Source organism: Aphelocoma coerulescens, chromosome 1, assembly GCF_041296385.1.
Source record: "Aphelocoma coerulescens isolate FSJ_1873_10779 chromosome 1, UR_Acoe_1.0, whole genome shotgun sequence".
NCBI classification, from domain to species: domain Eukaryota; kingdom Metazoa; phylum Chordata; class Aves; order Passeriformes; family Corvidae; genus Aphelocoma; species Aphelocoma coerulescens.
Genome location: NC_091013.1, coordinates 80,974,773 through 80,992,079, shown reverse-complemented (window position 1 = coordinate 80,992,079; position 17,307 = coordinate 80,974,773). Strand labels below are relative to the sequence as shown.

Genomic DNA, 17,307 nt, shown 5'->3' with positions numbered 1-17,307 from the left:
ATTGATTCATAGAAGAGAGCACAAAAATTAAAATGTGAGTGGATATACTTGTCATTAACCTTTTTGTTTCTCCACAAATTCTGGCTAGTAGCATTTTCCCAATGGTAAACACTGGTTTGTGCAATTCCTGCTCCTCTTTCACTCTTACATTTTTGGGATTTTTTCTGTTACCTACTCACTAGTGCCAGGATCAGCAGGGGGTGGTGATGTGAAGAGATTATAAAAACACATTTTTTGGCCGTCTTTCTTTTGGTTGTATCAGTTCCCTCATCCTGCACTACAGCAGTGCCCTCCTCACAGCTGGAGGGGAGGTTTGCCATAACACAAGAGTGGAACAAGCAGCTGAGGGCAGGAATATTTTGTAATGCTGTGTAACTGACCATACTGATTTTAAAATCTATTTTCATTACTTCCTTATAAAAACTTCATGAGAAAAAAAGTCCACTCCTGCCATTGTAGATTAGGCCACACCATAAAACTGGCAAAAGAAGAGATTTTGTAGCCAAAATTGCACATTAATTTTAAATTTTCTATCTCGACTTTCTCACTTATCTTCCTCAATATGCTTCTCCTACTTTACTCTTCCCAATTAATCTCATATACAGGAAAATAAATTTTTTCACTGCAAACTCCGTATTAATTCACATTTTAGGACATCATTTCAAGTCATTTGTCTATATAAAATTTTGTTCTTATTTTCTCTCAGACAAAAAGTTGTTTAAAAATTTGAGAAATAATTGGAATTTTCTGGACCTTAATTTCATTCTTCATAGAAGATTTAAAAACCGGCCTGTAAGATTGCAGATTTATTGCCAATTTAAATTTGTAAAACATTTTGACATCCTTGAATAAGCAGGTGCAGAAAGGCAGCATAAAATAAATCAAGGATTGGATGGTGATTTTAAAGTCTCAGAAGCACTGTATAAAGCTCTGGCACAACACCCATAAAGACTACTGAACACTAAAATGCATCCTTCTCCCAGTGACCCCAAAACTGTTCACTGGACAAATTAAAAAACAGGCAGACACCTGTTTTTTTCCTAAGATGAATGTTGCATTTATAAGAAGAAGAAAAGGACTTGTTACTTTTGAAATATGGTTAAATTTTCTAATTAAAATAAAGTGTGATTATGGAATGAAGTCTTCTTTGCATACACTTATATCAGGGTTATGTTAAGATATATTTGTTTAAAAAAGACCCAAAAATGGTACATTGAGTTATAAGTTGTACATTCGGTTAAATGATTCAATTTTAAAAGTATTGATGGGATTTTAGAACAAGTGTTATGATTTTATGGAGAGTGGCCCTTGCTAATGAGCAGAGAGGGAATTCCTTATGAAAAAGTAAGGAATACATAGAGAGAGAAATAGAAGTCAAAAAGTGATGAACAGTATTTCTCTCAATCATGCTTTTAGCTCTATTCCAGCTACATGTACCTATTGCTTTGCTACTTTATTCTCAAAGGGGTGGGAATCTGAGTCGTTGCCTTCACTGATGGCAAGTCCAAGCTTGAAAAATGTGACCCTAAAGGCCATTTAGGCTACGAGGAGAAAATCTAGCGTAGAAATACCTCAACTAATGGAAAAAGGTCATATCAGTCATACCACTGTGATTTGCAAGTTTGTAGTTTCAGAAGAAAACCTGTGCCACGAGTGTGTTAACAAGACAGACACAGACAAAAGGTAGGGAACAGCAGTTCTGAAAAGGACAAGTCTGCAGCCAGGCTTGGGGCAGTTTTGTTTTAGTGTAAAAATGTGCTAGTCTTTTCCGGACACTCTGGTTCATGATGAGCTCCAATTCAACATAGAAATGGGAGACTATATATGCTTTGGGTCAAAGAGAAGAATTTACAGAAAAGCAAAATACTGAAAATACGTAAATATAAACAGGAACAGTTTAGTCCCTCTTTGAAACTGCATGATTTTATGGTACCACTGGCTGTCTTTTATGACTTTTTTGTTACACATTTAACTGTCTCCTCTTCCAGAATCATATTAATGTTGTCATTTTCGAAGGAAACAATTGCTTCTCAGCGTGCTTCCTTTCCACATATTGAAACACTCAAAAAGAGAACAGCAACTATGCAGTGCAATTGAATTATATTTTTAGGACAACAGACAACAAATAAACAGGAACTCCCAAAACCTGTTTCTTTCTGCAGATTTTTGTGGGACCCTTTGTTATAACTTCAGAAAGAAGATATTTAGAGCAGCAAAGCACATGTAGAGAATTTCATGCATTTCCTTGACTGTAATGAGAAGAATAAGGAAGAAGAGGGTTTTTGTCTTGAATTTGGCAGTGGGGCTGGGTCAATCTCTCTGTTTTCCTCTACCAAAAAGGAAATGAGTGATTCTTCTTATAATATGTTTCCAACTTCTGACAAATGTCTGGTCTGGGACTCTGAAGCAGACTATTCCCTGCTTAGGAATGATAGACACCTTGTTCTCTTTCTTTATAATCCATGCACAAGATGTAAGCTAGAAGCAGTTAGTCACCTGTCATGCCTTTTCATATCTTCTCACATCCTTGATTGGTGACCTGTCAAATGCCAGCTAGATTCAAAGATTTATTTCTAAACTCAATTCCTCATGGTTAAGTACATTATCAATTATCTGTCATTTGCAGCAGAGACTTTGTTATGACAGATCTGGACTTCTATTCATACCAAGCAGAATTTTACATCCCTTTAGCAATGATGGCCTTTTAGCGACTTATTCACTATGATTTGGAAAAACAACAAACAGCAACAACAAAAACAAACAAAAAACCCTAAATCAACACTTAGTATCCTTAATTAATTTCATCTATCATCCTCTGTGCTATACGAGGTGATATGACTGCAGTATGAAAACCCAAAAGCTGGCTGTTAAGCATACATTTTTATTTCTGCATATCAATGCTCAGTTTCTCACTGAGTCGTATAATGTTTTCCATATTATAAGATCCTACAAATAGCTATCTGATTGACTGCCACATTAAAGTTCTACTTCTCTGCAAAAAATATTCCTTGTTTTTTGATGGATTATGTAGTGAAATTTAGGTACTAGTGATCACATATACAGCTATCAACTGTCTGCCTTTAAAAAAACTGTTTTAAGATTGACTTACTGTGTATTTTATGTTCCTGATGCATGCTGGAAATCTCATGGGTTCCGTGCTTAAAAATGTTAAAAGCATTTTCTCCCTTGAAATATGAATTAAACTGAAGACACTTTAACAGAAATATGTGCAAATACCTTACCAAATTCCCAGTCATTCCTAGCTAAATAAATAATGATTTCCTAGTAGACTGAGAAAACTACATGAAACAGAGTCTATGACAATTAACCTCCTTACCAGAATTTTAAAAAACTTAGGTCTTGTAAATTACTAAATATTCTATTGTGACTACCAAACATTCATCTTAAATTCAGGAATAATGAACCCAATAACATATAATACTGCAATTTAATCCAATTGACTTTATTAAATCAGGTAGGTTTTTTATTCTTGGCCATGTTACTGCACACTACCTGGTACCATTACAGCATTTCCTTTAAAGTTTTGGAGTTTGGTTAATTTTATTACTCTCTCTTTTGATTTCGGCTTTTTTTTTTTTTTTTAATATGCTTTGTTCTGAGAGTAGGATGAGTCTTGTAAAGGCCATTAATTTAAGCTTTTTAATTGATTAGGTCTTTGCACATCAGCTAGAGACTTAGCAGCTTATACATTTTGACCCTAACATGGCAATTTTTTCTTGCAGCTTACCCACACTGGATGGAGAAACTTAATGATACACAATTAGACAGCGGAGATCAGCTCCGGTGGGAATGCAAGGCCACAGGAAAGCCAAGGCCCACATATCGCTGGCTGAAAAATGGAGCTCCTCTCTGGCCACAGGTACACCAGACAAGGAGTCAGCTGTATGTTGGATGCTTCTCACTCAGATGAAGTCAGTTAAAGAAAGTACTGAAAAGTACTTCAGAAATAACTGGTTAGCATAAAAAGTGTGTTGACCGTCACGTTTTCAACTCAATTTATTCTCTGTACGTAACAGAACTCATCACGAAGACCATTAAAATGGTCCACGTAAGACTCCTAGAATGTAAAGTGTTTAACTACAGTCACCTGATATATTTTAGAATTAGGCATAAATAAAATTCTCTTTTTCTTTTAAAAGACTGTTAATGGCATGGTCTGTCTTTTATTTCTCTTTATTCTGTTTCTCTCACTGAATCATCAAAGCAGCATCCCACATCATGAGGGTTTTTTGCCTGATACCTTTCCATTTTTATAGTCTCAAATTATTTAGAGTAAAGAAAACTTTGTAAATTTATTTAATCTATTTTTCCAGATTAAAATAAAGCTGTTTGGTTCTGGGAGAAAATGTCTATATTTGCAAATGAATTCACAGAGTGGATTTATGAATATAAAAGATGTAATATCTTTCTTTTCAGCAAATGTCATTTCTATTTGTGAACATCAACCAACTATGCAAACATAAAAAACAGTTTACTTTTGAAGCTGTGAGGCATTGAAAATAAGGTTACTCTATTCATTTCTGCCTTTTTAGATGGAGCTATAAGTGCTGAAAATGAAGCAATTTAAATATCTCTACTTTTTGGTTCTCTGATTTTCCAAACTATTAGTTTCTTCAGGCTCTGAAATTTCAAATTAAATTCTACTTTGAGCTGGGTGGGGATTTACAACAAAGTGAATTTTTTATCACAGTCTCCTCTGCATTCCCAAACAATTTATGCCTTATCAATTTTAACTTACAACAACTGTTATAAAGAAACTTAGAGTTGTTTTATAGCAGTTCAAATTATTCATAATATAGCTCCATGAAATATCCATTTCCATAAACAGCGATTGATGGCCCTTCTCTTCCAGTTGTGGTAATTTTTTTCTACTAGTGAGCTTTTCAAATAAGAAATTTGTACTAATGATGAAAGAAATTGGACCCTTTCATTCTGACTTTTGCAAGAAATCTTTCATATCTGCTTTTATCAAAATAGCACCATGACTGAGACCAAACATTTGCTACATATTTGAAGAACATCAGATATACTACACCCACAAATGACTTCTTGCCTCATTAAAGTTCCCAGGATGAGCTGCTTTCAAAAATCATGTAAGGGTAACAGCAAATAAACAAGCAAACAGAAAAAAAGAAGCTTTGAATATAATGAATATGCTCTGAAAATATTTACTGTCAAATGTTTTTTGACTTTTTATTCTTGCAATTTCTTGTATAACAAGAAAAAGGTAAGCCCAAGGAAATTTGTTGCTCACTTTTATTTTAGGTCCTTTTTTTGTCACTTCACCTTAAGATAATAGCACAGCAATTTTCCAGTGCCTTTTTGCTTTTATAGAATGATTTTTAATTTGTTTTTTATGTAATTCTATTACAGAGCAGGATTGAGATGATTAATGGTGTTCTGATGATCCACAGTGTGAATGTCTCAGATGCTGGAATGTATCAGTGCTTAGCAGAAAATAAATATGGTACAATTTATGCCAGTGCCGAGCTGAAGATTTTAGGTGAGTATTGGAAAAGAATGAGCTGTTCCTTTTTCCCCTTTTGAGAATTAATTTTTTTCTTAGACTGTTGTGACAAAGAACAGGTTCTGCTAGTCCAAATAGCAGAGCAGATAAAAGTAGTTTCTTTTTATTCTTGTTATTTATGTGTGGGTGAGTCCTTTGTTTTCCCAGAGAGCATAGGGCCTTCTGTTAACCAAAAATTTTCATTCATAAATTACTGACTCAGTTACATTTTGTAACTATTTCTTATATAAGGCTGTTTCAGTTCAAATAAATGTAAAAATATTTTTTACTCCCTCAAACATATGTGCAGGAGACGAAACTTAGAGGAGGTAAATGTATTTTAATCTCTTTAAAAATTAAATTATTATTTCTACTTTGGCCATTGTTCAAAGATAATTATGCATTATCTTAGTTTCAAAAAACTTACAAAATAACCAAAACTGATTGAATAATAAAAATTATATATTTGGATGAATATCATCCAGAGAAAAGCAAATATACTACATAGTGTTACCTAGAAATACAATAAAAATGTCATTATACAAAAGCTGAAGCAGGCAGTTGATGAAGAAAAACTTGAAGAACTTTTCAACACTCTAATTTTCCTTAAAGCAAACTGTAGCAATGTGCAATGGGTCAATAGTGATAAGAACCCTTCCAGAGGATTGAGTGAGACAGACTTGTAGGACTCGTATCATCTTTATCAGTGTATGATGTAGCTGGAAGACAGATGTCCACCAAAGTCATTTAATGGCCATATCAGAGATTAGACCTGCACCTGAGAATCATTCCTGTAAACTCCCAGTCAAATGAGTGAGAAAGCTGTAATTAGAGACATAATATACTATATTTCAGCAAAATTTGGATCTTTTGGCAAATAACATGTCTAGTACATATCAGCTATTTCCTAGCCAACCAACTTTAGAATTTCACGGATACATCTTAAAAATATTTTTTATAGTGATAAAGTTAACAGCCAAGGTCAGGGATTGTTCCCTTTCCATCACTTTTATTTGGTAATTTGTAATTCAGTCAGCAAAGAGATCCCTATTGGCTACAGCGTTCTTTTGCTGCGTTTTTTGTATCTGTTATAAAATAACTATACTTACTATGTCAGGTAGTTGCACACTTTCTTTGATGTTCTTTAATATCAGAAATAGACACTGTATATTGCTGCAGTAAAATTAGCTTTTCATTTTCTCACTTGTAAGATTGTACCCCTGTTAAATTTTAACCATAATATTGTATTAAAGAAGCAGTTGTGTTTAATTTGCTGCCTTACTAAAGGGAAAAGAACAGAATAAATTGTCCATATAAATATCTCTGGTGTGAGAATTAACCAAAATAATGGTAGGAAATTCCTACATATTTGAGGCAATGAAGTGTATTATGTCCCTTTAAGTGTAGCTGAGATAGGGGGCTTTGGCTTTGCAAAAGTAGTTCAAGAAAAGCACAGTCAAATGAGATTACTTGAGAACAATTGTCCTTTCTTGGTGTAAAATTACAGTAATTAGTGACATTTTGTAATGCATAACCTTAGCTTTTGTTTTTAAACAATGGGACTTCCTGAAAAGTGAAATACTAAGAGAAAGACATGGTTAAATATCTTCTGTTAAGAAGTTTTCATATTGAAATTCCCAGTATTCAGAAAAATATAAGAAGTGAAAGCAATAAAACTTCTGTAACAGGAATATTTTTTTGTAAGCATTGACCCTAGAGAGTGCATTTTGGACAGTTTTGGAATTAAAACTTCATTTCATTTTAAACTATTTACCTCTAAAAAGTTTTTGATCAAAAAAAAAATGGGAAAAGTGTAGCTAAAACATTTGTATTATTTAATTTCTAAAGTTGTTTGATTTCAAAAGCAATCTTACTCTAATCTGCTGATGTGAACGATTTCTCATGAATCTGTAGCTGGATTAAGTTATAAACCTACCATATAAACCTGGCAGCTGATTTCAAATATTCTCTAAATATTGAACTTTGACATAATAATTTCAAAGAGAAAAATGGGGATTCTATTCCCAAACCTATTTTCCTAATCTTCTATTAGAATGTAATGAAACAGGAGGCTCTGATTGTTCTCTGTAGAGTTAACATACTTCTTTTTAACAGCTTCACCTCCCACTTTCCCCCTCAATCAAATGAAGAAAACAATAATTGTTACCAAGGGCCAAGAAGTTGTCATTGAGTGCAAGCCACAAGCCTCTCCAAAGCCAACTATCACTTGGAAAAAAGGAGACAAAGTGTTAAGGGAGAATAAGAGGTCAGAAGTCTGTTCGGTAAACTAAATATTGTGTTTGCATGTTGGATTCTATGATATGATATGAAAATGCAGCAAGTGACAACAGCATGCTGAAGGTTAGCCTGGGTATAGCATAATTACTTTGTCAAGCTGATTTGTTTGACAGTAGTGACTTCATTGTTTCCACAATATTGAAATGAAAAAACTTAACATTGTTCAAAGATGCAGAGAGATGAAAAGATGTTATTATTTTGTGGTGATTTGTCTTTATTTTCTGATATTAATTTCAAAAATATTTCAATTACTTTGTAGAGGTACTACAAATTTAGTGTATGAGAGTATCAAAAGCATAGAGTCCAAAGTATTCAGGACAACATAAAATATCAAATGGACTTATTCATTTGAAATTATTTAATAAGTCAGATTTACAGCTTGATCACAATGGAAGTCTCTGTAGGAACAGCTTTAAAATGATTCAGAGAAGGAAAATAAAATTCCATTGTAGGATTTAATTATACTGGTAATTTCTGTACTCAGCAGCACATCTGTTTAACAGAATATGTTTGATTAAATAAGTTCTGTCCAGCTTTGTATGGTAAAAGTAGTTTGAGCACTGCAGGTTAAATGCCAGAAGTAATTGCACTTTACAAGATTGCTTATCTGTGCACTGGAATAGTTTTGCCACTCTGCACATGGTCTTTAAGTACAAAGAGCAATCTTTTCCTCTTTCTGGTAATGTGGTATGTGAATGAGCCATTTAAAATGACTTGTGTAGTATTAATCAGAAAGATAAAAGCAAGCCCCCCTTTTGTTCAATTTTTGCAATACTGATAGAAGCAGTAGAGTGCATCTGTTCTCATTAGCTGCAAAACCTATTTTGTTCAAGTGTGCTGTATTTTCACCTCATGACATTTGTTCTGTTCTGAGAAGGAAAAATGGGTAACTTCTTGTACCATATTGAATTTCTTTTTGAGGAGGAGAGAACAAAACAGCATTATGTACAACATTTTACTAACAGGAGTGAGTTGTGCAGTACATATTGACAATATGATAGATTGATATTACAAAGAAGCTGAAAATATCAAATATTGTGACACTGATGTCTCTATGCTCTACCTACACGGTTACTTTTCACTACATGACCTTTTCCTCTCATCTCCACAAAACTCACTATGGTTTCTCTGATCACCTACTGTAAATCACATTTTAATCTAAAACCAGTAAAGAATTTTGGTAATTACTTCATGTCTGTCCAAACACAGCGTAACTCTGAAGTTAAAATCTTACGAAAATAGATCTGGAGTTACATATTTGGCATTTGAAGCTTTTGATACTTGCTTGTTTTGACAGACCCTGGAATGGGAAGTGATGAAACATGGAAAATGAAGAGCTGGTTGAATTATTTCAGATATTTGAAAGAAGAGGGTTGCATTCAACTTCATTTTTTAGTCAGCTGTTCAGGGATTATTTTGTGTCATCCAGAGTAGTTATCCTGCATCTGTTTATAGAGGGGTAGCTGTGAGAGGAATATCAGTTTCAAGGAAATTCAGTCCTGCCTCTATACAGTATGCTTTAAACAACAATAATAGAGTCTGTTTGAAGAGAAGGTGAGGAAGCCTACTGTGATTTGTGAAAAGAAGTGTAAATCAATAAAGACAGTATGTGTGTTTCCATGTTTTGGGCACTCTGCAAAGCAACTTTTGCAAGGAACTCTGTTAAACATTTTAAGAAGGAATAAGCTGACACTGTAAACATATCAATATACTTTTTAAATGGGCTTTCTTCATAGTCTGTTGATAAAAGTCCCAGAAAAAAAAAAACAAAAAAAACAAAAAAAAACAAAACAAAAAAAAAACAAAAAAAAAAACAAAAAAAAAAAAAAAAAAAAAAACCAAACAAAACAAACAAAAAAAAAAAAAAAAAAAAAAAAAAAAAAACAAAAAAAAAAAACCCGAACACATTCTGGTTAAGTAATAAGGAAGGGGAAGGATAGGACAGCAGAATATATTTTCTTGTTTCCTGCCACAGTATTTTTTCTCTTCTAAAGTGCTTGTATCAAGTTTTGCAAAGTCTTCCAGCCCAGAAAAGGAACTCAATCCTTTTAGCAACATCAATAAAAAAGACACCTTCCCCTCTATAGCAAAGAAGAAATTTCCCTTGACCAGTGGGTCTGGTATTATCTATTTCATGTCTTCCAAACTGTGCTGCCCCCTTAGGTGTCTTTTATACAACCAAAAGCTGGTTGACAGAAATACCTCCGGCAATGTTTCCATAGGTAGCTGGAGAGAAGGCTGATGGTTCCTGTGGGACTCATGCCTGGGTACAGTTCTCATTGCAGTCAGACCTCGACTCAAGCTCCTGGAATTTAATGCAGTCTGAAAGCTTCAAATGTTTCACTGGAAAGCCATGCACTTGGCAACATAACTGTGGAAAGCCTTCATTAGCTTCATTTCTCGGTCCCTTTTTCCTTTCAACAAATTACCCAATTCAAGACCTTCATATTCACAGTCTAGGGATGATAGGCTTGATCCCCAGAAATCGTTTTGAGCAGCCAGGTAATTTGATTTCTCTTGGAAGCATCTGCGTATTATAGCAGGTTTTTAAATTGAGTTCCAAATGAGTGGCAAATCTATGAAATAGGTCCAAAAAAAAAGTAGGATATTCACAGTTATTTACAGACAAAAAAGCATGGCTCCAAGTCTTACAATCTCAAAATATATTAAATCTGATGAAATTACTCCTACAGAAAGATAGTTATTTAATAAGGATTCCAAAGGGTTTACAATTCATTTTATTAACCAGAGACAAAGATTAAGAACCGATGCAAAAGAAACGAAACAAAATATATGATTTTGGAGATCTTCTGTGCAGAAGACTAGAACTTCCAAAGATCAAGGCATAGTCTGTGAAGCTTACTGATACAAGATATTTAATGATCAGCATTAGAAAGGAATTCAAGTGTCTTTCATATATCATTATCTCAGTGAGTCATTAATACATTCAATCAAAGATAATTTCATCAGCATTTTCACCAAGTAGTTAAAAGAAGGGAATTGTTATACTTCTATTTTGGAATTAGAATGCAGGTGAGCACAACACCAGTGTCAGTGGTGTAGATAGAGAAACATATTTAAGTTGCATCATTTCATTAGTCACCTCACAATAATTAAAATTGGTAACTATCTTTACTAACCACTTTTCTCTATATTCTGTTGTCTCATAGGATGGTAGATGATTGTGTCTCACTTATGGAAGGCTATGATAATGTATACCCTGGTTATTGATTTGAAAAGTATTTTCATCCATAAGAATTTGTAAAGAACTTTGGAATCTTTTAGTTCATAAGTAGCTTTGGTATAGGAAAGGGGATTATATTGGGATCAAAGTCTGAAAAAACGTTCCTGCTGTGATTTTTAGTAAGCAGTTTGGTTGGAACTTTGCTTCAGAACCTACACTGGAAGAATTAGGCTCTCGGGCAAGAGTTCAGTGATCAACAAATATTTTTGTGAAGTTTCTGAAATATTTCAATCAGATACTTACTAAAGTGTAATCAAACCATCACTTACTACTTTAGCATCAGCTTCTAAACAAGACCAAGACCCAGCCCATTCAGACCACAAAGCCAGTCAGAAGCCTGTTCATAATTAAACATTATTTAACTTACAGATCAAACTAAAAGAAAGCAACAAAAGTGATGTTTTGTAGATGTAGTAAATGTTATAATGCACATTGGAATAGACTGGAATCTGCTGTGAATTGCATCAATACAAATCATGAATTCTACTAACAAATTCAATTAAATTCAGGAAAAATATTTTTAAAAATTTTTTCAGTTCCTGTGTTCAGGCATCAGATATTTTATAATGATTTACAACTGCATAAATTTTTGTGAGCCATTACTCCATGAGCTGTAATACCTTTTTCCTCACTCTCCTAAAGTCACCTAACTTTCTTGTCTAGATTGCCTTGTAGTGGTGACTACAGTTGTTTAAACAGATACACCTGATGAGTCAAAAGTATTTAAAAGCCTTATAAGGCCTTGTTCATCTGTTTTTGTGCTTTCTCCTACAACTAAAATATTCTCTTCATGAAATTTATATTACATTTTTACTCTAGGTCATTGTTTCCATTACATATCCATTAATTATAGTAAAAATAAAATAATTTGAAAACACTCTAGCAGTGAAAATGCTCTCTTTAGACACCATTTTTTCTTCTTTATTAAGACCACCAAGTAATAAAAATAAAAATAATAATTTAAAAAGCACAGCTTAACCAAAAAATGTGTAACTGAGGAAGAAAGCACAGCTTAACCAACCAATGGGCAACTGAGGGACCAGAACTTTTATAGTCCCAATTTTATGCTGCTTCATTTTGCTTTTGCTCTTTTCCTTTTGAAGTGTCTCAAATTATAATGCTTTTTAAATCATTTTTGGTTTCATACCTTAATTAATGTGCAGATTAATATTTAATATTTTTTTTAAAAATCAAAATAAAGTGATGACCTCATACCTATGTATTTATTGGTGATGTAATTATGTGTTTATTGACTTCTTACTTTTTATATGGCGCAGTGGTACGGTCTCAGCTTTCTCCTTCACCTCACAGAACAAGCTGTGCAGAAAAACATTAACAGTCTCTGAAGGTCAGATTCACCATAGATCACCAAAAGCAGAGCAGTGCCAGTCTCCTGGTGGCCACTGTGTAGTTGCTCATATTGAGCCACCTAGGTCCCAGATTAACTTTTGCTGAAGACCTAAATACACTAAGCATTTCTGTGGGGAAAATAACTGGTAGCAAAACTCCACCCGCCTCTTCAAATAGGCCACTTTTCCTATGGAGCAATTAGTGTTCTGTGTTCCACTTCTGTTTGAAGCAGCTCTGGATATAAGATAAGAAAACTTTTGCTACGTTAGGCAGAAGAGGGAATTTTAGATTGTGTTTGGCCAGGACACAAACTTCAACATCCCTATTCTTGCAATACACAGTCACGGTAATTTTATTGATTGAAAGTAGGTAATTTTTTTTTCTTTTTTCTGAATGATATCAAAGAATTACAGAGCAGCAGTGAGTGGCATGGAGCTCTGGATAGCACCTGGTCCACTCCCAGGATCAGAGCCGTGTCAGCTAGAACAGGTTGATCAAGGTCATGTCTAGTTTGGTTTTGAGTAACTCCAAGGAGGGAAACACTGCAGCCTATCTGGGAAATTTGTTCCTACTACAGTTAACCACCCCATCAGTAAAAAACAAAACAAAACAAAACAAAACAAAACAAAACACCAAACCAAAAAAAGCCAAACAAACTAAAAAAAACCCTTGTAATATTTAAATAGAATTGATGTTTTCATGGAATAGCATGTGTTTCAGTTTGTGACCATTGTTTCTGGTCCTGTCTCAGGGCACCACTGAGAAGCATCTAACTACATCTGCTAACTTCATCCCTTCAGAGTGTATGCATCAGTTAATCAGTGCCCTTAACAGCTAGGAGGCTCTGATCTGTAATAAATATGGCCATATGTTGCAAAATGATTAAAGGATCAGGGGCATGGGTCATTGATAGAATTATGGGATCAATAAAAGAACTGTACAAAGCAAAGGTCTGCAAGCAAAAACCTCCGTGAGAAACAGGCCTGAGAAACAGAAATAGAGTTTTGAAGAGATGCAGTTGTGCAGATAAGATGTACTGACCAGGAGAAGGGAGGGTGAACTCTGAATTCTTTTAATCATAACATAACTAGTAGAAGCTTGCCAATGTAGTCTAATTATGTAGAAGCAGAAATATGCTTTGATAGGTTTTAAGCCACTTAGGAGTTAACAAGCTGGGATAGTATATAAGTGCCTCTGGATTGCTAATAAACTGAGTTTTGCTCTTATCAACCATATTGGCTGGTCTGCATATCTCTTCCCCCGCCGGGGCCTGCTTTCTCCCTTTTACAATTCCGACAGCCATATAGTTAATTAATATCAACACTTCTTCCACGACGCATGAAATTCTCCATTCAGATCTGTGCCAAACCTGCCTGTGCACCAAAACTCTTAAAATGGAGATGTCACTTCCCCATACAAAACCTGCCCAGTGTGTATTGCCATGTTGCAAAGTTACTTTCTGCTTGCCATATTCTTCAGTTACTGTGTGTCTCCCCTGAGGTCGTTGTGACTGATTCACAGCCATAGAGAAGTCTGTAGAGTCTGTACGTGGAACAACAAAGTTCTAGATGTCAATAGTAAGTGCTCTGACAGTTATCCCTTTTATATTAAAAATAAAATAAGTGGATACTGAAAATAGGGAGACATGGATATTTGTGAAGCTACCAGACATTAAAAATGTGGAGAATTATTTATGAGGAAATTTTGTCTTCATAGATACATGGCTACAAAATTGCAAACCATACCTTGACCTGTGAAGAACAGAACACTAAACGGTGTTCATTAGGTGAGAATCATCATCTATAGGTACTAAATTTAGAATAAAGCCACTGGAGGGGACAAAATGTTCAAGCTGCATGTAACAATACATGAGGGAGTGAATTGAGGCTGCTGAAGTTTTGCCTTGAATAAGTGTGGTTTACTTTGCTTTCTTGCAGTTATGTTTTCCCAATATTCAGCAGCTGTAACTGAAGTCATAGAAAATAAAGGGAAGAAAGAGATCTTTTGCAGGGACATTAAATTCCAAATACAAATATTAGACAGAGACACAGGGAAATCTGATGCTATTGCTTTTTACCTACCTTCAAGTTAATACTGAAATCTTTGAACTACAGAAGTAGTTGTCCTGTATGCCTAGACATTTCATCTGTCCCTCTTTGCTATGTAATTATCGGAAACATGTAGAGCACTTAAATCTAAAAATATCAGTCAAAAACTTAGAAATAGATATGTTTTTATAGCCTTCTGGTTCCTCAAACTCCTTTATTTTCAGTTTTGACAGGTTCTTATTACAGTTTTTTTCTTCACTTTACTATATTTAAGGACCTGTCAATGTTTCCATTGTAAGTTCATATTTTAATAGCTTTTAAGCTTAATTACTGTGGAAAAAAATCAAAGAATGAAAAGAAGAGAAAAGAAGGGTGTTTCAGAGCAGCACTAAGAAAAAGATTGAATTTGCTGGCAAAATTTGTATTCACTTTTATAAAGTGCTTTGGTTTGTACATGTTGTGTTACGCTTTTGAATATGAACATGTAGCATAGATATATATTATATGCTTTCTTCATAATCATGGTGGTAGTGTTCCAAAAGAATTTCAGTTCCATCTAAGTGTGGTTTGCATCATTTGTTTGAACTGAAAACTATGCACTGTGAAGGCAAAAGAAAGTATATATGTAAAATGGATGGAAAATTATTCTGAATCATATTTTTCTGTTTGTCTCTTGGACCTGAATTGAACTCGTTGTTGGCACAAGCTTTCTTTCATTTGTGCAATCAGCCACACAGACAGCAGAGTAGCTCAGCCTACTACCATTCCACTTTTCAGTGAGAAAAGAACACCCTTTATTTCCTCATAGTAAAAAAAATATCTTTAGAGTTATTCCAACTACAGGGGCAATTTGTTAAGCAGTTTGAAGATTTTACTGGGTGCCCTCAGTTAAATATCCAAAGAAAATAGCTATTTGTAAATTTTAATTAGTTTAATGAATAACATTTCCCACAGAATACCAAATAATTTATCTTTTTGTATCCAAGTAAATTGTTATCTACAAGATCCTACACAACTTCTCTGAGCTGTCTTTCTTCCCAGGAATGGTATTCAGGACAAAATGTGTTATTACTTGTCCTTAATAGTTCATATACAGCTGTGTAGGCACTCGCTGACTCTTTTTAGGGAAATAAGTCTTGATTCGAATCAGAGGTATATGTTTAGGTGATAGTGCATTGAACTCAGCATTTTAGAAATACATTCCCTTTTTCACACATTGGATTGATGTTTGAAGAAGTGTTCCACCATATCTGACCAATTCTCAACTCAAGCAGGATTTATTTATGTGAAAATAGCTACACAGTTCCCTACAATAACCCCCGCTGCCAGCCAGCTGCTTTGGCAAGTCTTATATAATTACTCTTTTATATACATCAGGTACATGTGGGTGTTTTGGACCTCTTCCGATTTTTATTGCAGTTCCATTTTTTTTCCTCCGTTACTGAACAGTAAGTATCCCATGTATATTTCATAGCCCTAATTAAAAGAAAAACCTAAAAAGCTCAACCATTTTAAGTTGTTAACAACAGAAGATATTTGTTCTGTTGTCTATGCCTTGAATATCTGTTGACACAACGAAACATCATTTGAGCAAACAGTTCATGAATTTTGATTTCAACTGTGATTCATTTCTCAGTTGTTGTTATAAATGGCTCCCTGTTTGTGCACCACACAGGTAGAATATGACAAGTCATCAGTGGCCTAAAGGTTTTTCTTTGCTTAAGGCTCTTCAGACTATGACTTTCAGCATCACTTTCCCTTAAAAGAAACTTCATCTAAAAATCTTGGGAATTTAAACACTTAAATTCATGCTGCCAACTGATCCACAGATTCCCGAGGGGAAATTTAATGATCAAAAAGTAGTGAAGAAAGAAAATACCCAGGACATTAAGAAAGAGAAGCTTCATGGCAGAAACTCTAATCTTCCTGAGAGAGTTCTGCAAGTCACTTCTTTTCAATTTTTGCATAAATCATGGCCTAATTTAGCTGTGGCAGGCTCATAATGGGAATTAGAAAGCTGGTTATAAAGTAGAAAAGGGAAACAATGATAACCTTGACTAAATAGTAAAAACAAATGGCAAGATCATCCCTTGACAAAAAGGAATCTTTGTTCCAAAGCCGAATTGTTTTACTAATTGAGCATATTGCATGAGTTTTTACAACACAATGATTTGGCCACACACTTAAACAACTCTCAATCTTCACTCATGTTTTCTTACAGAGAACATGATTAAGGAAACAGTCCAGTACCCAGAAATATTAAATGTTATGTGCTTTGTGGACTTTAGACAAGAGACTTGCTTTTCCGTATCTATGTGCGCAGTTAGGTGTAGTTTTGCTGACAAACTCCTGAAATTTCCATCCCTCATCTCAGGCCTCTTGCTTTACAGTGAAAAGATTCAGGAATCCAATTCAGATGAAAAATAGCCCCTTTATTTCACCTAAGCTTTGTTGTCTGGATTTGATTTTTTTTTTTTGCTGGATCATTACCCTTGTCAGCAGGTCACACAGATGCAGTCATGCCTGTGCCAGAGCAGCCCAGAAAGGACTGGAGTGACTAGCCATGGACTGGGACAGGTGCTCACAGCAGAGTGTCCAGGACAGCACACACACCCAGTTGTTGGAAAGTAAAAAGAAGAGAGCCCGGGGACTCCGGCGGGGGGAGAAAAATGCAGACCAGCCAATATGGTTGATAAGAGCAAAACTCCGTTTATTAGCAATCCAGAGGCACTCATATAGTATACCAGCTTGTTAACTCTTAAGTGGCTTAAAACTTGTCAAAGCGCATTTCTACTTCTACCTAATTGGACTTACATTGGCAAGCTTCTACTAATTATGTT

The 17,307-nt window shown here is 34.6% G+C and overlaps 1 protein-coding gene across 1 annotated transcript in view; it reads left to right on the top strand.

The window, feature by feature from the left end:
* CNTN5 (contactin 5) overlaps window positions 1-17,307 on the top strand; it is a 238,480-nt gene that overhangs the window by 112,047 nt on the left and 109,126 nt on the right. Inside the window, exons 9-11 of the mRNA XM_069027648.1 lie at window positions 3,744-3,880; window positions 5,395-5,524; window positions 7,643-7,793. Of these exons, the coding sequence (XP_068883749.1) occupies window positions 3,744-3,880; window positions 5,395-5,524; window positions 7,643-7,793 (418 nt within the window). The remainder of the gene's footprint in view (window positions 1-3,743; window positions 3,881-5,394; window positions 5,525-7,642; window positions 7,794-17,307) is intronic.